The sequence below is a fragment of the Grampus griseus genome, assembly GCF_964374135.1.
Source record: "Grampus griseus genome assembly, chromosome: 13".
Taxonomy (NCBI): domain Eukaryota; kingdom Metazoa; phylum Chordata; class Mammalia; order Artiodactyla; family Delphinidae; genus Grampus; species Grampus griseus.
Window position 1 is genome coordinate 75,074,526 of NC_139007.1, and position 25,011 is coordinate 75,099,536.

Genomic DNA, 25,011 nt, shown 5'->3' on the forward strand with positions numbered 1-25,011 from the left:
ATAGCATCACTTAAAGCAAGTCATTAATCTCCAGAAATCAGTAACATTGTCTGTAGTTTCAGTAATACTTAAAGATTATTTTAAGTATAAAATGTTGGCTTCTTCAAGAATGTAATAAGATAGTATTCTTTGCCTTTCTATCTTCTGCATTTGTGCTTATTCATTTTATGGTGTCTTGTTTGAAAATAATCATTGCTGTGACTTTTTTATTACCCCAAATTCATACAAATGCAAAAGTAGAAGGAATACAGCTATTACCCAACTTCAAAAATTATTCACTGATGGTCAACCTTGTTTCATCTATGTTTCTACCCATTTCTCCTTCAACTCCCCTGCCAATAACTTGCATTCAAGTGCCAGACATTATGTTACAGGATTTTCTAATACATCATGGAAACTTATCATCACAAAGTTCACCATGACTTTGTCTTTCAGGTCAGGGCTGCTCTTCTTTGCAGGACCATGAAACGAAAACAAGAAGTTAAGTTGCAGAAGGAATTTCATACTTGATTTTGTTTTACAACGCAACCATAACAAAGAGCATTTCATTTTCCTCTCACTTCCTTGAACTTGCCTGTACTAATTGAAGTTCATTCTCCACCTTGACTCTGTCTGCAGAAATGTTGGCTTCTGGGGGACTGGCTATAGCTTCACATCGCTCTAACCAAGTCAAAAAGGTAGACAGTTCTTTCTCTAGCCTACACAAAGCAGAGATAAGAAACAAATTCATGCAAAATTATCATACTTGAAAACTTTTCTGAAGTTGAGGGGTTCAACAGTAACCATTATAAATACCACAGTGTCTGTTGTCTTTTTCTAGACGTGAAGGTGGAAAAACCACTCCTTTCATGTTTGTGTATGAACTTGCACATGTGTTTAGATGTGTGCAATGTGTAAAGATACTCATACATCCCCTCCACAATCAGGGATCTTCATCTTATAATGAAGATCAATGTCTTCCCATGGTAGGCACATGAGTTGATGAGTTTTACATGCGGGATCACTGAAAGTCCAGAATTTCCTAGTTAGGAGTAGCTATTGAAACCCTGGCTGCCAACTGGAGAAGGAAGGCTGCTCACCTCTGCCAGTGGGCCAGCAGCTTCTCGAGCACAATCTGTCTCTCCTTAGTCTGACGCAGCAAACACTCATAGCTCTGCTTCAGGGCTGCAGCCTCCTGGATGGAGGAGTCTCTGTGAGAGACCTTGCGGGCGCTGGCTGACAGGGCAGCCACCGTGCTGGTCAGTGATTCCAGGGCCTGACAGAGATCCTGATGTGAGAGCAAAAGAGTTCCATGAATGCATAGCATCAAGAAAGGAGACCTAAGTTTTTCTTTGAGACCCGTTATCACCAAACGTTTTCGCAAAGGCATAATAAACAGCAATGGTACTAAAGTATGTCTCTGCCCATGATTTTCAGCAAAAAAAATTCTCTGCCCGTGATTTTCAGCGAGACATAGTGAAAGTGACAAGCAAGTTACTTCATAAATGCAGAAGTCAAAGGTGAGAATGGAGAGACTATTCCCCAAATAAGAATTTGTTGCTGTTTACTGAATAATTACAACTTTCCCTTAAGGATTTAGATAATTTGTGAAATTTGTTATTCATGTTATACCAAATATATTTTTAAAAACCCTACTCCTAATTTATAAGAGCTACATGCAACATGCTATAATTTTATTAAAAAAAAATATGGGAAGTTATGGCTGACATAGCTGCCGTCAGGAATCCATGATAAGAACAATTAGGGAACCTGAGAATGTGGCAGGCACTGTGTTATGTACATTATATATATTATCTCATTTAATCTTCATAAGAACCATAAGAGGTATGTTCTTTCATTTGCCCCCATTTTACAGATCAGAAAATCAAGATAGAGAAAAATAACTTGCTTTAGGAAATCCAAATATTAGAAACATACAATATTACCCTCTCTGGTACTCAATTGTTAACTTAGTTGTCTATTAAAATAATTCTATCCAATCTAATTTTCCTACTTTTCCTCATTTGGGGGTTATTCTTTTAAAAATTACATAAGTAACACAATAATGCATTCTTATGATAAATATTCAAACAATATAAATTCCACTTTCTCTTCCACTTGTGCTTTTGTCAACTGTTTGCTATTACTGTGGCCCCTTTCTCTGTATTTGTGCATGCATGCACACATAATAGGGATTATATATATATATTTTTTCTGGTTTATTAATTAACACACTTCTTTTGAGTATTTCTTTGTGCATGATTCTCTTGCTTTGCTCCTTCCTCTGAATTCTTCCAGAGGCATCTATTGCTTTGCAAAATATCTCACAGTGGTTACCAGTTCAGGGACCACATCAAAAAAGCTAGCCATTGTGGAAAAAGATCAGTGAGGACATGATCTTTGCACATCTGAGTGTAGTGGGTTAGTATCTGAAATCTGCTATGCAAATGTATACGTATTTTTCTGCACATTTTTTATAATGTTGGCAAGAGGTAATGGGGCTTATTACAGCTATAATCTGAAAAAGTTACATGTTCTAATTATGAGAGAGAAATATATCTTAAATGACTACTCTTTAAATACATTTTTAATGAAAACTTATTTGCACAGTTACATTTCTTGTGTTATATGAAGTGACTATGTTTGATCTATATTATTCCTCAAGTAACATACAATTTTTTTCAATTTTAACTCTAATAAAAATATTTACTGTTTTCCTTTCAAGCAGGAATTATCACATTTCTGAGTAGATAAATAAGAAGAAACGTTGAAACATGCTCTTACCATATGTTCTTGGAGAACTTTGTATGTTTCTGTAGCTGAAGAACATATTTTAATTGGATCAGCAAGTTTATCTTCAAATTCAGACAGAGTCTGCTGGATCTAAAACATTGGTAATATATAAAAATGATGATGGGGAAAACATACATCAAGGCAGAGAAGGTTACTGGGGAAACAGCATGCCTATCTTTTTTGGATAACATTCAGTGTGATGATAAAATCTATTTTTTAAAAAAAACCCAAATCAATGTGTTCCACTATTTGAGAGAAATATAATTAAGACTTAATACCTATCTGAACACAATATATAATGGCATTTTTATATTCCCTGAGAAAAGGTTACATATAAATTACAAACTCAGTCATCACTGACAACTTGGTAAATAATTGGCAAATTGTGTCTTTTCCTTATTCCATTATTTCTGGACAATTTATAAAATGCAATGTGAAATAGGTAACTTTAGCATGCAAGGACCAATTGTTACCTTTTTAAGATTCTCTTCAAACTTTTGCTGCTGAGATAAATGTCCCAGGATTGTTCCTTCCAGACTCTGTGCATGTTCTCGGAGTTCTTCCCAGTATCTTATTATCTGTGTTAACTTGGCTTTGATTCGAGCAGATTCTCCAGTGGTAATAAATTGAGCAAAAGACTGAGCTGCTTCTTCTAGTCCTGTAATGCTGCTGATCTTACTTTCTATTTCCTGAATCGTGACCTAATATTTAAAACAAGAAAAATGACAATGTAGGCTGAGCAAGCCTGCTTTCCTGAAATGATATAATCATCTGCAGAGAGAGAAAATCAGCAGAATTTTTCCTTAACTGACATTTCAACGTACTTGCACCATTAGAAAGCAGCTAGCTACAAACAAACACCATGTGTTTCCTGACCTCGTTTGGGGAGGATAGGTATGCAGACAATGTCTGAAAAATACAAACTGGTGGTGGTCATACTCGCTGGATGGAGAATAAGGAGAAAAGGCCACCCCTGCTCACAGTGAAGCAAGAACATGTCCCTGGAACTCTTACAGTCTCTCTGAAGGTACAGAGAATTCTCTGCTTATCCTATGAGTCAAGAGTTTTGACCAACTGGTCTGGGAAGTAGTATGTTCCCAAACGCATAGGAATGCTAATATTGGCATTCATTTAATTTTCCTAAAATGAAGCTATTTCATATTTTACCTAACTAAAAGCTTTTCTGATTCTGCTCCTACCTAAACCCAGTCTTTTCATATTTATCAACTATACTTTATGCCAATGGTTTCCAAATTTGGAATACATTAGGGTCTCCTGGCTCCAACCTCAGGGAGTCAGACTCCCTGGGTCTCAGGCAGGGCCCACTTCGCAGCTCTGACAACTTCCCGGGTGATGCACTGCTGCTGACCCAGAAAATCCACTTGGGGAACCACCACTGTATTCACTAGCTGCAGACTCTACAGTAAGGAGCCTACAGACTATGATTTCCATTTGGGGCAGGAGGACATTTTACCTATTAGCCAACCCAAGAAAAGTACTGAAAGTGGGCACGTGCGTGTGCGTGTGCGTGCGCGTGTGTTGGGGGGGCCTCTTATAAACAGAGGTTTATTTATTTATAAGAGAAGAAAAACTGTTTCTCTGAGAAAAAGAGCCAAACCATTCAATCAAAATAAAGCCAAAAATTCAGACAAGTCTCAGTTTCAAATAATTTAAATAGAAAATACTGTTACCCTAGAAAAAATAAATGTGTGACTTCTGTCTAGATGAGACAACAGAGTCAGAAACAACTTCTGTTTAGATAAGACTCTTGGAAATAGCTGGCATCAGATTAGTGCCAGTTACACATCAGCTGTTTGTTTTTATTTTTCATATTCATGACTATAGTGGTATATCTGATAGATATTTGTTGTTTGAGCATTAATACAATCTTTCTTTGTTTTGCTGTTTTTTAAGATGATTGTTTTTGGAAAAATTACTCATAATTCAACAAATGTATTTTGAGTTTTTTATGTGCTAATAGTTGTTCTAGGTGCTTCCAACACCTCAGTGAAACCATCTTAGTTAAGATCAAAGTTCTTAGTTCTTAGAGTAATATATACCATTAACAAATTCATAGATGCAAACTATACAATTATATTGTTGGATTGTGGCAGAAAAGATTTCCAATCCACGAAGAGAAGATGGAAGAGGAACCCAGTGTATGTTCTTATCGTTTGTGAGTTATCAATTAGGAATAAGAAATTAGTCAATTTGGAATAGCATGTAATAAAGAACAAAAATGGGCTTATAGGTAAATATCTTCACAACAACACTCAAATGCTTCATTAATTTTAATCCTAAGAGTTTGAAGTGAAAATACTATGACAAGTGTTAACATATTTTGAATATTTCCTATAATGTAATCTTCTGTTTGGAAATAGAAAGTGAACCTATGAGCCTCAACTCCACAGTACGGTGTATTCAACTCTATCTTTGCTTATTTCTAGCAAATATATTTTTTCCTGATACTCATATTCATTTTTAGATAGTTTTCCAAGTGCCATATTGGAATATTAAAATGTATTTCAGCCTGACGGCATGGAAATCCACAACTGAATGTTTATATACTTAAAAATAAAATACTTATAATCATTTTGTTTCTTAAAAGCAATGTGATGACATTTGATCACTGACATATTTCAGAAGTTCTGGAATTAAGGTTTAAGAAAATAGAAAAATGAATTAGAGGAAGGATAAACAAGTTCTAGGGTGTATGTCAAAAATTTCTGAAGGAAGAATGTTGAGACAAAACTATTTCAATGCGCTATTCTTTGTTTTCTTAGAATTAAACGGCAACTTTTAAAAACAGTTTTAAAGATTAAACATATTTCATTCTTTAATGGCTGGGCATCTGTTTTGCCTAGTATATCACACAAGACATAAGCTAGACTGCATACACCAGACTCCATGTATCCTTGACTGCAGAAGATGTGTGACAGGCAATCTGCACAGCTTGTAATCTTAGCTAAACAATATTGCATCCTCCCACTGTGCACATGGCAATGACTTGTTCTGAGTCGTAATGTGAAACATTCCCTCACCTTGGTATTCATTTTACTATATTTAATCGAATGAAATGGCAAAGGGTTTTCCCACTCCAAAAAAATTGAGCTGAGTTAGAAAAAGAAGCGGTTGAACTGTGAAAATGTGTAAAAATAGCATAAAAGAAAGAGAAATGAACATTCAGAATTCATTTCTTTCAGCCCATTTTTTTTCTTAAGCTACTTGAATGAAATGGACGATGACAGTCTAGGTACTTGGTTATTTTAGAACTGGAGGATAACATATCAGAGCGTCTCAGTCCATGCCCCCAAGGGCATCATAAATGCCAGCATTAGATCGATGGAATCTGATGGCTTCACGTGAAGAAAGTAATTTCTCCAACCCCTCCTTGTGGCTGGTGAGGGTAAATGCCACCAATACTTGAGCTAGACGTTTAGAATAGTTCTTAAAAATAAGGTTGTAGATGATGAACACATTTCATGGCGTATAAATCCATCAACAGGGCACTCTAATGGGGTTAATTCAAAATCAAGGAAAAGAATAATGTAACCATAAAAACATTTTAATGATATTGCACACAATAATGACTTTGAATGCATAAGCCAGACAATATTAATACATAATTCCATCTATTAAGTGTTGCCCAGTGTCACTCAAGACCTTTTAGCTCAGCATTTTGTGTGAAGTTAATTTTAATAGAGTCACATAGCAATGACAGATTTGTTCTGGGGACAAATAGCATTTGATGAAATGTAAGAAAGGCGCTCTTAAAACCTAGACATGGATTATAAATGTAACTTGTGAGCAGGTCACCTTAATTTGGTTGATTTGTGTGTCCATGGCAGATGACGAAGTTTCCAAGTCATTGAGTTCTTTTTCTTTCTCAGTTATCCAGACGGACAGGGTCTCAAAATTAGTGCCAAAATGATTCCACTTGTTTTTCACCATTTCCATGGTTTTAATACTAAAATTAACCAAATTAAGTAAATAAAATGCAGTATCTTAATAGAGAAAAACAATACATTTTCCTTTAAATCACCAGGTGAAAAGATAGTGAAGACATCTGTGACCACATCAAAGCTGAAACTATTAGAACGGGGGAAAAAAATGCACATTTGATCTGAGTTAGTCAGTCCTCAAGTATTCCTGTCTCTTCTGAGAATGAGGTAGCACTAAGCTATGTTATGGATGGAACTGTGCTTTGAACAAAATATTGCTGGGTCCAAAGGGTTTGAATCCAGGCATAATCTTGTTAAACTGTGCATGCGAACAGAGTTGCCAGACTTATTTTAGTAAACTTCTCACCTAATTCCAGTGCACACAGTTTTTTTAACAGTCCTACTTTTGTCAACGTGGCCCTTTGGCTCTTAGAGGAGAGATACTGCAGTGATGCTTTATACTCAGAGATCTTTATAAAATACATCTTTATGAAGCAAGATAACGCTTGTAATCTGAATCCCATGCTGCCGTGCAGGAACTGTTTCTGTTATTAGAGTGGAGGCTGCAATCTATTATCTATAACAATTTCAGCTATTCTTAGATGTCTGTATGATCTTGATTCTAAAAGACTTTATAAATTCTTGTACATGAGCACCCTAACTGCTTTTAGACAACTTGGGACTTATTTGTAATAAATCTAGTGAATAAAATTTCAATTATAGGTTCCCAGTTTGTATTAGTTATGCACATATAGCCATGGGATAGTTATGCATATATAACCAGGTGATTATGGCTTTCAGTTTAGAAAAAGACTGGGAAACTAAGAGTATATCATTGAACTGTTAAGTCCTTGGGTTAAAAAAAAAAGAAGGAATTTCCCTGTTTACCAAAAGGCACTTGAAGACATCAAGGAAAATACAATGGCATAATTGACTGTCAAATTCAATAATACTGCAGCCTCAAATGTATACCCTGGACGAGTCTATGCTCTCATCAGTACAGTTAATTCAAGCTCTATTATATTTCAATTTTTTTAATGAAATAAAGATTCAAGTGGATATTTCTAATGGAAGTAACTTCCTTTCTAATAAACTCTAAGTTTTACTATTTCTACCTTGATAGATAATATTTAAAGGTTTAAGTCACAATTTACTTTAAATAAATTATTTAATAAATTTTAAAGTTTAGACACAGGTACAACATTAATTATAAGGTGTTAATAGTATTAAAAACAAATTTTACATTTTAATACTCATCTAGAAATTATGTCCTATACCTTAAAAACAATACATGTGGGTGATTTGCCACTAAATAACCTTTAAAATAGAACCATTCAGCCATATTATTTTGAGGAACATTGGTCATATGTTTATCCCCTCCAAATTTTTGTGTGTGTCTATCTTGTACATAACAGGATACCATAGGCCAAACTATTTTCTTTCTTTTTAGATATTTAAACACTAAATGTTTAAAAATAAAATAGATTTTTGAAATTAATTTTTGGAAATAGTGTACAATCAGTGACAATTTGAACATTGAGGCACTGTAAGCAAGCTCTGTGAGCTTCTTGGAGTTGAAGATGCTTGGTCTACGCCATGTGTATTTAGGCCTAGAATCTACACAACCAAAAATCTACCCTTCCCTCTAACTGGTGACAGCAGAATAATACAGTAAAAAAATTATCTTAAATATTGGTTCTTTTTTGAGATTCCCTTCTCCAGTGTACAAAGGCCACTGAAATTTTATAGATATGGCTTTCTCATGAACAGAATCAGTTTACGATGCAAAAACCACATCACTTATATTTTTCTGCTCTGTTACAGATGTTGGATTCTCTATTGGTGATGTTTTCTTTTGAATTGTAAGTTGCTTCCTCAAAACATGCTGAAATACACGGACACTTGGAGATTTTAAAAGAATGTTTTGAATACAATATACAGGGAAGAGTGTATGAAACTTTATCTCAGAGAAGAAAGTTTAGGACTTGTCAAGCACATACTCTTCTTCAAGTGTGTCTTCTAATTTTTTGACTTGCTCTTGGATTGACTTGGCCTGCCGTTGAAGCAGCCGCTTATTCTTGGGCCCAAGTGGGATCTCTGAAGCTTCCTTCACAAGATTCTCAGCCTGGACTGCAATACCTTCTGTTCGTTTAGAAAACTCCTAAAAAAGATATTATAATTGTTAGAACAGCATCTTCTATTAAACTCTGCTCTCAGATAAACTGCACATACTGTCGTCTCCCCCCAGAATAGATGGATAGATAAATAGATAGATTCAAACATATAAGAATGTTGGCATATAATATTCTTAGCAATAAAACAGACTTTTTTTCATTATGGCCAAAATAGACACTTTGTTAAATTATTTTCATTTTATATAAGTGAAACCACAACCAGACCTTCATAGTTGGAGAACTACTTTCATAGTTATCCAACAATTCTCAAAAAAATGTGTACTCCATTGTCTCCCCGTTTGGGTTTTCTGTTTAGAATTCTGAGCCACATTATAGTAATTAACTTGTCTACACATATGTTAGTTAATTACAGGCCAGTTGGGCAATGATCATTAGTGATTTTTTTTTTTCAGTCATAAAGATAACAGATTTCTAGGCCAGTGAATATAGATACTTGTTTATTTAATTGAAGGATATCTTAGTCAACACAGTATCACTGATCTTTAAAAAAACATTTTGTTAACTAGTTCTCTGAAAAGAGCTATAAACTGATCTTAATGCTGTTAAATCTTGTTTACTATATATCCATATACAACACGAGGGAAAGAAGATAAGTTTTGAACTACTCAAACCTGGACCAGGGTTCTGGATTTGCTAATTACTAGTTGTTCGTCTTTGGCAAATTACTTTTCAGGCTCTTTCACATAAAACGCAGATAGTAATACTTTTCTCAAAAGTTTACTGTTAACATTTCATTAGCAATTTCATTTTTAAGTGCCTGGCACTCTGGCATACCTATTATCATTTTTTTTTTAACTACCTTCACATAAAATTGAGGATAAAATGGTTTATAAAGTTCACACACTGATTTTCAATAATAGTGAATCACCTTAATTCAAAAATTAATTTCATATATTTGAGGCACCGGTAAATTTTAGTTATCTCAACTTTGTCAGGTAAATATATTGAATACTGACTTAGAAAAGGTAAACCCAGAGACAATCCTGAGTGGAAAAGAAGTAACTTAGGGTCTCATTTCTTCTCCTGGATTATATCAGAGGAGCTTCAAATTTTGATCATAAACTGCTCTCTCCTAAATAAGTAGTGTAAATAATTTTTAAAAGTCAGACTCCTGATAGCCACCTTTTCCTACAGAGCATCTCTCAAAACCATTACATAACACCATATAAGATAGTTACTACATAATACTACTTCATCTTCATGTTTGAAAGATTTAACGTCCTCATAGAAAGATCAACATTACTTCAGAGAAGTACCCTGCAATTTGAAAGAATAAAAATGAGTAAGTACATCTTCCTTATGGTTGAGAGATTTATAATATCCTAAAATACAGTACGTACTAATGTCACAACATTAAATTCTGTGGTTAGAAGCATCTACTATCACTATATGTGAACTTACTGTCATTGTAGATTCAATTGTGAAATCTGTGCATCACAGCAGAACCCCATGAATAAAATAAGAAGCATAAAAGTGTTTTTTCCCCCTAGCGTTTCCCTGAACCCAGGAAAACACATGGAGAAAGTAATGTTTGAAAACGCTTATATACATTCAATCTGAGAGCCTTCTGTGGGAGCTACGTATGGGGAAAGCACAATGCAGAGGAATCCGAAGAACAGAATGACGTTGATAAAAACCAAATTAAACAAAACTAGAATAATGTTGTAAGGCTTTATCTCTATGTCCTAAGAAGACATATGAGTGGCAGCAGGGTGCAGCTGCAAAGAATGGACTGTGGCATCAGACAGGTCTAGAGCTGAAACTTGGCTCTGACCTTCACACACAAACTAGCTGTGGGACCTTGAGTCACACCACTCTCTGAATTTTCGTCTCATCAGTAAAACCATACTGTGAAGATTAAACATGATATTGCTATAAACACACACTGGCAGACAGAAAGCCCTCAAGTTCCTCAGCACAACTACTCAAGGGTTACAACAGGCATGAAGGCTATATTAACAATGTCAAGGAAGCAGAGAAACAGAGAACAATTATTCCAGATGACATATGCTTGTGCAGCAGTGTATAGCAACAATTAGTGAAGGAACTCAGTTTTTTCATGAAAATATAATATGGAGGCTGAGGTTATGAGCTCTAGACTCAGACCTCTTGGGTTTGCATCCCAACCTCACCAGTTAGTAATCCTGAGATCTCGGATAAATTCAGTAACAACTTTGTACCTTATATTTCCTCATTTATACCACATGATTAATAATGGTAATAATCTCTAAGGATTAATAATTAATTAATTAATAATCTCTAAGGATTATTTTGGTGATTAAAGAAGATGATAAACATCAAATGATTAGATCAGCAAATACTGTATGTTCAATAATTGTAAGCTCACATCATTAAATCAATCCCAAAGTATGCAAGGTTACTGGCTAAGGAGAATTTTAAAAATAAGACAAAAAGACCACATTTGTTTCATCTATAGCTGGCAAACCAATTCAAGGCAGTTGGAGCCGCAGGGTATCAGAAACTCTGGATGGAACCCAGGAGGAACACCCATGTGTTAATTCACACAATATATGTGTTTGTATTTATAAAAGATACCTGATACATTTTTAATATGTAAAATAATTAAAATTAAAAATAAATAATTTCTATTTAAATGGCTGATGAAAATCATACAGAATTGAAAGATTCTGTGGCCTTATAAAACTTCCAACTCCTCAGTGAGTTAATAACAGGAGAAGTAGTGACAAATTTACAGTACAAGAAACACAAAAGCCTTCTACTGGTGAGAAAACAGAAGCACAGGGGTTTCCTTGCTAAAGGTTATGAAAGGATGGATGTAAGAATGTTCTTTCTTATACATTGACAAACACATTTCTACACTAATTCAGTCTTTCTATAAACCCAAAACATATGCAATAGGAACCAAAGGGGCCTGTACAACTCTAAATGATTCGCACAAATTTATTGGTCTGCTCTGAGTGTCCAAGGTGTTTGAGCTTACAGGGTTGAGCTTACCAAGCACACCTACTAAATATTATCTCTTGGATGTCCCACTGGACATCAAACTCAATACGTTCAAAACGCAGTTGTTCATCTTCCCCCATTAACAGCTACTCCAATTTCCTGTCTCGCTCCCATTGTCTCCGTCAGGCTCAGAACCTTGGGTATCATGCTTTTTTCCTTCCCTTTGTCTCTTTTACATCTGTCCCAATATCTCCATTGCCATCTCCATTACCCTAATTCATGTTCCTATTCATGTACGCATGCAATAACTTTATAACTAGAACCCATGACTCCAGACTTCTATGCTTTCAATGTTCTACACCTGCTTCAGAAACTCATCTCCCTAAAGGACAGCTCTGCTCATGTGACTCTCCTTCTTACAAACATCTAATGGTTCCACGTAGCCTAGAGAGTAACGCTTTAGGCCTTCAAGAGTCTTTGTGATGTGGCTCAACTTTCCTTTACAACTTCACTCCCCTTTTCTGCTTTATAGCAGAGAATCCCCATTTCTCACACTTTTATACTTCATGGCGTTTCCCATTACAGGAATGCTGGTTTTCTGTCCCAAACTCTGCTTTTCTATGTCTTACCTGCCCTTCGAGTTTCAGTTCAAAATATCACTGACTTCAGAAAGATGTTTTAGAAATTTACCCATCTATTAGGAAACTATTTCCCACTTTAATGAAAACATCTTGATGTTTCAATCTTATTTATATTTTCATTCCCCAGAGCAACCTGACCAATGTGTTGAAGAGTGAATCATAAGTAAACAATAAAAATTGATTAAATAATTATAATAAGTAATGAAATGAAACACAGTTTTTCTTGGGAATAATGGGTACCAAGGGACTATGTGGTCTTGCCAATATACCTTTGTCTGTTCCAATTCTGAAGATAAGCTTTCCAAACTGCTAAAACTCAAGAAGCGCTCGTGGCTGGAACCTGTTTGAAAAAGGTATCTGACCACTGTCTCTTTGTTTGTTTCAAATCTCTCCCATTTTCTCAATGTGACCTAAATTAGAAAAAATAAATAACATATGATGTTATGAATTATCAGAATGTATCACAAAATACTGTCACATTTCCATTCATTTGTCAGGCTATTAACTTCCAGTTAACTTTCAGTTCAAATGCCAAACAATTACACAGAATAAAAATGATTTTAATGTCTTCTATAAGAATTCCCCCTTTGACTCTCAATTCATCTACCAAAAGAGGATGTATGGCCGAAGAGTCTGAGTTTTTTTATCTTCTGTAAAGTTCTATGAATCTTAGGATATTACGTAACTGTAGATAAGGGACAAAAGAAAGAAACCCTCCCAATGTCTCTCAAAAAAAAAAAAAGGAAGGATGAGAGAGAGAGAAGGAAGTGCAGCAGGCGGTAAGCAGGGGGAAATAAAAAATCCAAGAACTTTTTTAAGTTAATGTGTTAAGGACACAATAAACCATAAAGGTGTGACTGCTGGACTGTCCAGAAAAGTGAAATAATCCAACATCAATTTCTGGATTCAGACAAGTGTGGATTAAAATCCTGGCTTTACGGGACTTCCCTGGTGGCGCAGTGGTTGAGGGTCTGCCTGCCGATGCAGGGGATATGGGTTTGTGCCCCGGTCCGGGAAGATCCCACATGCCGCGGAGCGGCTGGGCCCGTGAGCCACGGCCACTGAGCCTGCGCGTCCGGAGCCTGTGCTGCGCAACGGGAGAGGCCACAACAGTGAGAGGCCCGCGTACCGCCAAAAAAAAAAAAAAAATCCTGGCTTTACAACTGATCACTGCTCTGTGATTTCAGGGAAAATCCTCTCTTTGTTTTTAAGCATCCACACTTGGAAAATGTGCTAATTACAATACCTATCTCACAAGGCTGATGCTGTGATTAAAAGAGATAACTCATGTAAGTGTTTAATGGAATGCGGGCGCCTCAGAGGCGGGAACAATAAACCTTTGCTCCTGCTAGTAGGACATGTGTAACCTGTGACCCAGAAGCTAATACAGGCCATGACGTAACTTCCGGTCTCCTACCTGGATGCGGCGCTCCTGCTTCTCCCGGCTGTGCTCCACGTTGTCCAGGGTGCTCTCTAGCTTCTGCAGCTCCTCTTGGACTCGGCCAGGCAGCCCACCTTCTCCCTGCCGAGCCTGTGCGATCTGCTGCTGCACATCTCTCTTCTTTGCATTGATCCTCTTTGTCTTTTGCTGGAAGCATTTGTTCAACAGATGGATAGAAATATTAACTGTCTAAGCACCCAGGCAGGGACATAAACACCCACACTTTAATAGTTACGGAAAGGTACAATCTCCCGCAGCAGGGGCCCAAACTGCATTTTAAACTTAGGATGAATAGTTAAGATGGTAATGAAGGCTCTATAGTAATCAAAGATGGGCATCATTTATAAATATTTTATGTTTTTAATGGGAAACAGCATAATTAATTTCGCCAGAGTGTTTTAATTGTGTGCTAATTTAGATAACACTTAATATTTCATGCAATACTACAGATAGAATTTGGCAGAACTATTCATTTGACATAATTCTCCTTAAAGAACTATATTCTGTCCCAACTCCAATTTTTTAAAATCATCCATGCTGTAAAACTGCTAATATGAAGAGATTTAATTCCAGGGTATATTCAGAATGATTAATAGTCTGAGATATTTGGGGAAAGATATGTTTTAAAATAAACTTTTTATTGAAGTATAATGTACACACAGAATGGTACACAAATCTCAAAACACAGCTTATGAATCTTCACAAAGTAAACACACCCATACAGCCAAGCACCTGGTCCAAGAAATGTGAAGAGGTTTTAAATATTAATGTAAATATCTATAATCTCATATTTCTCTGATTTAAAGTAAACTGAAACCCAAACAACACTTACAGTGATTGAGAACAATATAACACTAAGCATTATTTTCTTTTGGACTCACAGCCTTTTTATAATTACTAAGTAAATCTATAAAACCTAAAGGCTGCTGTTTTGTATATACTTTTAATGCAACTTCCATTTTGATATATTATTACATATAAAATTAGCTAACATTTTCTTACATATTAAGTTAGCTAAAATTCTGTCATTAGATTAATTTGAAAATCATACTTCCACTTATGTTGAGTTTGACAAGTAAAGCTGATTAAAACTGTTAATTATCAATATATGTACCAGAATTTCTTTAGTTCCGGTTCTAATCCTTCGTAGGAGCACACTCTTCAGAAAGGACTGGTACATGTTAATTTATAATTTCCCAAACCAGGATGTGTTCGAAGTTGTAAATTGAAGAGCAAAGATTGCAACATAATAAAAGAACAGCGATCTCAAATATGAAATAGTTTGTTTATGCTTTCCTTCTCTGTTATGAAAAGGACAATTTAGCAAAGGACAATTTTATGAAGGTTTTCATAGCAAAATCAACTTTTCTTCCACAATATTCCTCCAACTTTTTGGTATCATCAAATCGCTCTGGCTGAGAATTTATCTTGCAAGATGTTCTAAAATATTTAGTGTTTAACAGAGCGGACAGAAGTGCCAAGTTTTTTTTAACTATTCATCTGCGTTGCCTCCCAAGCTCCCCATCTTCCCCCCTCCAGTCAGTGGATAGACTTACTCTCCATCTCTCTGGTTCTCAGTAACTAAACAACTTTGCATAAATGCACTGAAGTAAACAGGCATCCTACCTGGTGATGAAAGAGTAGTTGCTGTGCTTCAAACAAATTTTCAGTGTCCAAGATCTTCTCAGCTTCTTCCTGGACTTCCTTAGAGCCAGTCATTAACTCTTCAAGGGAACTCTTGACTATTTCTTTGTACCGGACACAGTCTCCAAAGTTGCTTAACATCTTTTCAACCTAGATTTTCATGAAAAATCAATCGATCAAACTGTTAGATTAGGGACATCTAATTTTCTGTAGAGAATTTCAGATCTTTCAGAATCAGGGAACTTTGTCATCCAAGTGATCATTTTTCCATGCTAGCTTATAAATGATTTCAAGAAATCCTGATAACTATTTATTATACTTTACATTCTTACATTATCGTCCCATGTACAAACTCATCAGATTCGTAAGATAACCTGGTCAGTAAAAATATTCTTTCAAGGGTAGACGTGGCCCTACTAGAAATGGAGTAGATGGGTTTGTATAATCTACAAAGGACTATAAACATTGAAATGTATATCAAGTTTAAAATGAGTAGATCTTGCCCGAAAGAGACTTTACTGGCCTGCTGACTCAACATGAATATTTTATTATTACTAGCTATCAGTTATTTACTATGTTCCAGGCACTGTACTAAGTGCTTTACATACATCATTGCATTCAATTCTTGACACCACCTTCTGGGTAAGTATTTTTAGCCCTGTTTTACAAGTACATAAATCAAGGTCCAGAGATGTTAAATGACAAGCTCATGGTTACGTAGGAAATGGGGTATCAGAGTTAAGCTCTAGGACTGGGATCGTTTGACTCTCAAGCCTGGGTTCTTAACCTTACACTGACCATGAAAGAACGCTTTTAGTAAGAGTCAAAGTGTGGATCTATAAGCTTTGTACTTTAAATATAGATAGTTAACCTGAACTAACATCCAATAACGTCACAGACCATAAAGCAAACATCCTGCCCACCTTCCCCACCAATCTTCATATGCGTAAGTATCTGAGCTATTCTGTTTAAACTACACATTCTTTATAAAATTACTTGTTAAACTGCAACCCAAAGGAACCTTCCAGATTCTTCACCCCGAGCTGTCCATTTAGAGGATGAGTAAATGCTTTACCTCCGACAACAAAGTCCCAAGAGCCTTGAAGGAACTAGATAATTTTGCCAGTTCGTCTCCTTGCTTTTGGGCTTCATTCTCAGAAGAGACTTCAATCAAAATTTTAAGCCTGGATTTCAGCCAGCTGAGAGTCTCGCCTTTTTTGGTAACACCATTTCTGATCTCCTGGAATGAAAGAACACCTTTGATGTACAAAATACAACTGTGAATCATAACTTTCCAGCAAGAAAGTACTCGACCTAAGAAGGTTTGTCAGGTGGAGGTAGGAGAGCCAGGCATTCACTCACCAAGAGAATGCCTGCTTATTTCACTTTTTGGTCACATCTTTAACAAAGTCTACAAGTGCTAGAAAGAAATGTTTCCCCAACTCCAATACCCAATGTGTAAAATCAGTACTCTCTGTGCCAAAAAATCACCTCCGTGTTTAGATGTCTACATATTTCCTTGATCACAACAAAGATGCTTCTAAAAGTACTGTACAAGAATATGTGAAATTGGGAATCATATACCGTCACCCTATTTTCTGTGAGCTGGAAGGAACGCAGTATTGTTTTGAAGAAAAAAAAAAGAAAGAGTCCTTTTTTAAATTAGTGGATTTCTCTTGTTGAAGAATTTACTTGTTGAATATTATAACAGATGCCCTAAAGATTTATTTTAACTTCACTAACTCATATTTTATGCCTCATTTTGGTTAATTTTTGGAAGTTAATACCCTAGACAGAAAGAAGCACAGACAGGCGCTCAGCTGTAATCCAGGAAGGGAGAGTTGACTGGCCAAGACGATGCCAGAAAGACTCCGGGCCGCAGCCCTTGTAGGTCTAGGGACCAGGGCAATGGTGATTGGGGCAGCCTCTCCCTCCTACACCAGCTTTGGGTAGATGAGAGCTGTGGGCCTCCAACTGCTACAAGAGGGTCTTACAGGGCAAATGCATATGGAGGAAAATGGTTGGTTTTAGAAGCAAGTGATTTCTTCGTTCTAAGATGTGAATTGTTTTGGTACTATAACAGCAACCAATAGCAAACATAAATATGCTTCTACAGGTGTAGCATGATATCGTTGAGTACCGTTAGCATTTAAGGGGATTATAAATTTAATAGGAAAAAATGGAAATCAGAGGATAGGAATAGAAAGGAAATAAATTCTCATTAACAGCAACTCTGTGACTTGCAAGGGTGCAAAATGCTGAAAGATAAAGAATGTTCACCATAGCATGTGTCTACAAAACCAAGAGCCAACCCAAGAGGGAGAGTATTGCTGTGTGCCATTCACAGAATGCAAACTGGGTTCGGGCCTGAGGTTCTGCTGCCCTGGCTGGGTTCGGGCCTGAGGTTCTACTGCCCTGGTTGGGTTCGGGCCTGAGGTTCTGCTGCCCCGGCTGGGTTTATCAGGCCTGAGGTTCTGCTGCCCTGGCTGGGTTCGGGCCTGAGGTTCTGCTGCCCTGGCTGGGTTTATCAGGCCTGAGGTTCTGCTGCCCTGGCTGGGTTTATCAGGCGGTACTCATGCTCACAGAGGCTGACCCAATCCAGGCTGAAAGTGACATAGAAATGATGCTTAGAGACCTTGCCCAATTCCCTGATTTTCTATAACCTGTCTTTTGAGTAGCTGAAAATGTATAAAAACCTATAGGGTTCTTGTTTTCTATGACAGTTCTTAAATCTCTGCTGTGTTGTACACCCATGCATGCAATCTTCCTCTCAGGATTCCCCATTAGCTAACGATGCATTAGAGGCACCCCTGAGCATGACTAAATCTCAAAGCTAACAGGATTCCATAGAAAAAAACCCCTGCAGTTCTCCACAGTACCAGGAGAAAACTTATTTTAAGACAATTTTCAGGAAGTTAATTTCTTTATAGAAAGAAAACGTCAGTTAGACTGTTATCATTATTTTTTTATTCATGGATATTTTCTAATAACAAAAAATGGCCCAGAACTTACCTCTACAGCACATTTAACCTCTCCGTTGTTGGCAGTATCGATGGCCTTGTTCTTAATCCCCTTCAACTGGGTCTCCTTTGCAGATATCCAAGAGGAGAACTCAGAAATTCTGAAATAACACAGGTATTTTCTTATTAAAGGGAGAAAATATCCCCATGGTTAGAATACATTTTCTATTTTGAATTTATTTATGGAAATTTAACAATCAACTGATTAGAAAATTGGTTAACAGATTTCATTTGATTGATTAGCAAACTGATTAACAAATTTCCCGGCAATGGTCCCTTCCACAGGAATGGCTGCTCCTGTGCTCAGGCACTTGAAGGAACTAGAAGGCAGAGCGGATGGACCTCGGCGGTGGAGGAGGGTGTGTCCTAGAGCCTGGGCACCTGCGAGTGGGGAAGGTACCACCTGAGGTCTGGCCTTACGTGTCTCCACCTGAGTGAGACAGAAACCCAAAGAGGCAGATGTCCCTTTTGAGGGACGTGAGGAAATCGGGGAGAAAGGGATTGCCTAATTTTGCTTCAAAGAGGCAACATCTGGGACACTTGGAAGTAAAGTGCTTCACCCTGTTTCTGACTGAAACTCATTCTTTAAATTAAATGAGGCATTTCTGTATCAGAGCATGAACACGATTGTACCATCTGATTATCTTTCTTGCGTGAGATGAAACATACATCATGGCTTGTTTTGCAAAGATGTTTGAATTAACGGAATTAGGAAAGACTACATCCTTCTCTGGGAACAACCCCAAGACTACCTGCTGGTGTAGTCCTTCCACTTGTCTGGGTCTTCCACCAGCTTCGCGTAGGTGCTGTCAATGGCAGCTCTGAGCTCCTTGAGTGTCACGTGACAGGTCTCAGGCGTGTTCCGTAGAGCGTCCCGGACTGGGAGTTTCAGACACAGGTCTTCAATAAGCTGTAACCTTTTCTCACAGAGATGATGAGGACCCTTGTCACTGAAGAAGATCTAATGAGCAATAAACGTGTTTATAATCCCTGTGAGAATCCACACAAGACTTTCCAATTTTCATAGCAGATACTCATCTAGTCTAGCAGTATAAAGTAATTAAGCTATTGAGTGTTTTCAGAGCCAAATGCAAGTATCAGGTCTATGCTTGAAGGAACACTGTGACTTCGAGGGGTTGCACTCAGGTGTGTGGGACGTACCCTGTGCTCTTTGATGATCTTTTCGCTGCCTTCCTGGGGCACCAGCTTGGTCTCTCGGCCCAGCTCAGCTCTGCATTCTTCCACAGACGCTAAAAACATGTTCTTCTCCACCTCGATCTTCAGGTGAAGCAAATGATATGGAGCTTCTCCTTGAAGATCCTACACGCCATGGACGATTCCGAAAGATAAGATACCATTTCTGTACATTTCCAACTGAAGTGGCAGAAACCTGAAATAGTCCCTTTAGGACCAATATGATTTAATACCTATTGTCTCCATCGGGCTGCTGTGCTTTGTACTTTTCCAAGTACCAGGACCACAGAAAATCTTTTCAGCCTGCTGTTAGTTGTGTGTTTCCACAGTGATTATTCTGCTTAACTTTAACAATAGCCCCACACGGTATTAATGTTCCTATTTTAAAGATTAGACCACTGAGGCTCAGGGTTAAGTAGAAAAACTCGATGTGAATCTAAATTTAAATCACACACTGATTCCACATACCCTCTTCCTAGCATGTGTCCCTTTAAATTTTCTCAACAGCCCTGTGAGGTAGGAAGGACAGATATTATACTCACTACACAAGGGAAGGAACTCAAGGAAACATAATCAGTGAAAAAGCCAGGATTAAGCAGCCCACAGCTCTGACCACCTGCCATGTCTTCTTTTCCTCGGAGCATACACTGAGAAAAGGAGCAAGCCAGCACGCGAACAACGTGAAACTTTTTACATTCTTCTTTGATACAAACATAAGCTTCATCGTTACCTTTAGTCCTACAATTTAATTTTAGCCAACCTGTCTCCTATGGATTTAAAAGATTATCTTTAAAATAAAACACTGAGATAACTGATGAGAAAAATGAGTTAGGGCTTTGGAAAGAATAGGACAGATTATATCCTAGACAGCTTAAAAGTGTGTGTGTATGTAAAGTAAAATACAGCCTTCAATTATAGTCCCTATTCCATAGTACATATATGATAATATTAGGCTGCAAAAACATCTTAAAAAGCCTGGTTCTTTAGGCATCTTATTTTTTTTAATTTTCAAATTGAGCAAGTAAAAAGGTATTTCTTTCTTTTAATTTTTATTGAAGCAGAGTTGATTTACAACATTGTGTTAGTTTCGGGTGTACAGCAAAGTGATTCAGTTATACATACATATATATCTCTTTTTTTCAGATTTTTTTACCTTATAGTTTATTATAAAATATTGATTATAGTTCCCTGTGCTATACAGTAGGTCCTTGTTATTTTTTTAAAAAGGATTTCTTTAACTGTGTTTTTCCTATGCAAAGGACTGATTTTTTAGTCTACATTAATGAGATTAAAAAAAAGAAATCCGGGGACTTCCCTGGTGGCAGAGTGGTTAAGAATCCACCTGCCAATGCAGGGGACAGGGGTTCGATCCCTGGTCCCAGAAGATCTCACATGCCGCGGAGCAACTAAGCCCGTGCACCACAACTACTGAGCCTGCACTCTAGAGCCCACGAGCCACAACTACTGAGCCTGCACTCTACAGCCCGTGCTCCGCAATGAGAGAAGCCACCGCAATGAGAAGCCCGCGCACCACCACCAAGAGTAGCCCCCGCTCGCCGCAACTAGAGAAAGCCCGTGTGCAGCAATGAAGACCCAACGCAGCCAAAATAAAAAAAGTTAAAAAAAAAATCCAGGAAGTATCAATAACACGACCTGATAGAGAGTGTTCCAGCTGCCTATCTTCTGAACCCCGTGACTCCTTCCTCTAGTACATATGAGATCCACCGCTCAATACTCCCTCACAGCAGCACTGTGAACCCGCTGCTCGAGCAGCTTCCTCCAGTCCGCCTCAAGGACGACACCTTCAAAGGGTCTCTGTTCTCCTGCAGCTGCTTCCCCTGACATGCAGATTCTCAAGTCGGCTTCCATGGACAGGCCCCGCGCACGACACTCCAGTCAGGCTGAACCCTGTGGATCCCTGCGTCCCCACTGGCACACCCTCCGGCTTTCTTGCTTCGTCCCCATCGCCCCCAGATCTGTTGCTTCTTTAAGGTCTTAGCTCAAAACTAATTATCTGCTTCATTGTTTTCCGCTCTCCAAGTGGACCCACTTCTCTCTTTCAAAGCTTTCATCAATATATTGCCTACACAATATATTTTGGGGGACTTATTATATATTATACTTTTATTATTTTGCAACTAATCATCTCCCTTACTGGAATCTAAGCTCTTTGGGGGAAAAAGAATATGCTTTGTTCATCATTGAATCCTTAACCTCAATGTTTTTATTTATGTTTCAAATCATAACAAGCTAAACCAGATGGCAAAATCCTTGAAAACTTCAATTACATATACTTATATACATATACAATGTAGATATTATGTTAGGTATGCTACTGAAATGAGAAATATTTCTTGTAATTTCAGTAGCATACCTAACATAACTAGGATGGGAAGAGTTTAAGAAATGTTGCTGAAAAAGTTAAACACCTTGATGTTCCTGCCCCCAAAAATAATCAGGAAAAGAAAAAGAATACTCGTAAGTACTATGATAAAACTGATGCTACTTAAAAATAGGAGTAACAAAATTCTATCATATTTTATCCTGTTTTATTCAAGTTCAGCTTTTTCAAGGGGAAAAGTAACTATGACAACTTTCCCTGATTTCTAAATTTCTCTGACAATTGAACCTTCACACCCTCACGCTCTCGCCCATCATCCAAGACACACGACACCCCCATGTTGTCCTGACTCACCTTCCACTGTTTGTGGAGCTTTCTAACGGCTTCCTGCAGGCCCTGTTGCTCCTGCTCAGGGAGAATGTCGGTGAGCTCGTCACAAGCTTTCAGGAAAGCGTTGAGCACCCTCTGATCCAGCTGACTGAAAAACTCCTGGCGTGGAGAGGGGGAAAGTGGTCAAGAGTGCTGGGCAGATAAAGGCAGTGTCAGACACTAGACAGTCAAGGAGTCACACTGCTAAACAAGCCTCTTAGCCAGCTGCTGCCCTCTTCAAACCTTCTGGGCAACTACCATTTTTCTTTCAGGAACTAACTATAATTATCTACAGTTATGAGTCAGAAATCACCATATCTGATTCAACTAGGGCTTTTTATGTTTTAGAAAAAAATCTCTGCAGTTTTCACATTTGGTAGAATATTCTAGAAAGCCAATGAGAGATCTTAAAACCTTGATCCCACAGTGATAGAGTTTTCGTTCCTCTCTGGTAAAAGAAGAGCTGAGTAGAAGCCAGGACTAATCCTCACAATCCCTCCTCACTCCCTAATGGCAACGTGTTCCAGACCTTGCTGGTTCATTATGAGCCATTTCTGTGTTCACACCAAGCACACACATGAGCGCACATGCTGTGGACTGAATTGTGTTGCCCCCCCGCCACCATCCCGTCCCAACAAATTCACATGTCGAAGCCCTAACCTGCAAGGTAATGATATTTGAAGGTGGGACCTTGGGGAAGTGATTAGGTTTAGATGAGGTCATGAAGATGGGTCCCTCATGAAGGAATTAGTGCCCTTATAAGGAGAGGCATTAAAGATCTTACTCTCTGCCATGTGAAGACACAGTGAGAAGGTGACCATCTGCACATAAGGAAGAATCCTCACCAGAACACAGCCAGGCTAGTACCCTAATCATAGACTTCTAGTTTCCGGAACTGAGAAAATAAATCCCTGTTGCTTAAGCCACCCAGCCTGTGTATTTTTTATGGTAGCCCAAGCAGACAGATACAACATGTGCACAAATACACATGACTAAGTCTCACAAAGTCACATGACTAAGTCTCACAAAGTCTCAGGATTATGTGTGCAGAGGTATTTTGAAACAACAGTGATTCAAAAGAAAGTACCGCACAGTAGAGGTGTATAAACTTGAACGAGATGTTGGATGGTCACAGACCTTAACCCTAAATCCAGTCAGCCACATCACAAATACATTGCACTCGTCCTTTGAGAGTGTGTTTTATACAAATATCCACTGAAATTTCAGGAAACGTAACTCAAAATATATGTTCTCAGAGGGCCCATCATCTCCATACACCATTTAACAGATTACTCATATCTGCAATACTGACATGATTGAAGTGAGTATGATTAACAAGGAGATGGCTTCACAATACTGGGTCAAGTTGTAGATCAGCTACCGAATTTCAAGTGACATGGTTATACTGTAATACGGTAGATTTATGAAATGAGCACAAAGACATAGCCATCCACCTAAAGTTATCTCTTAAAAAGAATACGTTAGTTATGAAAGAGTTTTTCAGTTAAATAATGAATTAGTAGTTTGGAGAGCCTGAATTATTTATCCCGTGATTCTCTACTACCCCAGGGGCTTAAGAATGGCCAATTATAAGGCAGCTCATCAACTGCTCTTGAGGTCTTTTTGCTGCCATTTCTGTGGGTCTCATATATAAAAAGTTTCTTCCTTCCTAACTCATTTCTCCCCCCTCCCGTCCCCCCTCCTCTTTCCCCCCGCCACTTCCTCATCCTCTGTCTTCTTCTTCCCACTCTCTCTCTCTGTCTCTCTCTTTCTCTCTCTCCTTCTCTGTATTAGATCTTTATGCTCTTCTTATTTTTCCTCCAAGATGGTCTTCCCACGCCTCTAGGTCAAGGGCCCGCACGGGATGCACTCACGGTGTGTCTCTTCAGGAGGTCTTCTGGATTCCCCTTTTCCTCCATGCCCTCCTGAGCGATCCTCAGCACCTTCTCCAACTCTGCTCGAGACTCCTCAAACTTCTTCATCAAGCGGCTGTTGGTTTCCACATGTTTCTTCCAATCTCCAGTTCTCTTTACCATATTCTTGATTGAAAAAATAATCATAATGGGATACTGATCTCTCATTATTGAAAATATCATTTTGTGAAAGAGTATTGTTTCTTTCAAAAAAACACTTGGAAAGAATACATTTCATTATGATGAGAATAATCAACCCGCTGAAATATTAATTAATATTAGAGAAAGCAGAAGTAAAATTATTGGTTTCCAAACACCAGTAGATGAAGCATTTACCAAGAGTGAAGACATGAAACGCGATGATTACATGTCCTCCTTCTTGGAATTTTCCCTAGTTCACATCTCTGAAGCAGGCAGAGAACTTACCTGAAAAGCAACGTGCCCATCTGCAACCTTTCTCTGTAGCTTTGTCTGATCAAAATGCTTTAGCACGTTGCTCAAAGTCACAAACTTCTGAACACTATGACTGCCTTTCTCAACTTGGGTCATGGCTTTCTTACAGCTTTCTTGACAAGCTAACAGTTCCTACAGGGAAAGGAAACCCACAGCAATAGT

At 37.9% G+C, this 25,011-nt stretch overlaps 1 protein-coding gene across 6 annotated transcripts in view; it reads right to left on the reverse strand.

The window, feature by feature from the left end:
• SYNE1 (spectrin repeat containing nuclear envelope protein 1) overlaps positions 1-25,011 on the reverse strand; it is a gene marked incomplete at its 5' end in the record, with an annotated part of 457,248 nt that overhangs the window by 276,617 nt on the left and 155,620 nt on the right. For all 6 annotated transcript variants that reach the window (XM_082668958.1, XM_082668957.1, XM_082668956.1 and 3 more), the window contains 16 exons: positions 575-698; positions 1,080-1,267; positions 2,764-2,862; positions 3,246-3,473; positions 6,589-6,739; positions 8,714-8,874; positions 12,744-12,884; positions 13,892-14,062; positions 15,542-15,709; positions 16,635-16,799; positions 18,572-18,680; positions 19,332-19,540; positions 19,741-19,899; positions 22,469-22,603; positions 24,358-24,522; positions 24,823-24,981. In XM_082668958.1, coding sequence (XP_082525084.1) covers positions 575-698; positions 1,080-1,267; positions 2,764-2,862; positions 3,246-3,473; positions 6,589-6,739; positions 8,714-8,874; positions 12,744-12,884; positions 13,892-14,062; positions 15,542-15,709; positions 16,635-16,799; positions 18,572-18,680; positions 19,332-19,540; positions 19,741-19,899; positions 22,469-22,603; positions 24,358-24,522; positions 24,823-24,981 — 2,532 coding nt within the window. The remainder of the gene's footprint in view (positions 1-574; positions 699-1,079; positions 1,268-2,763; positions 2,863-3,245; positions 3,474-6,588; positions 6,740-8,713; positions 8,875-12,743; positions 12,885-13,891; positions 14,063-15,541; positions 15,710-16,634; positions 16,800-18,571; positions 18,681-19,331; positions 19,541-19,740; positions 19,900-22,468; positions 22,604-24,357; positions 24,523-24,822; positions 24,982-25,011) is intronic.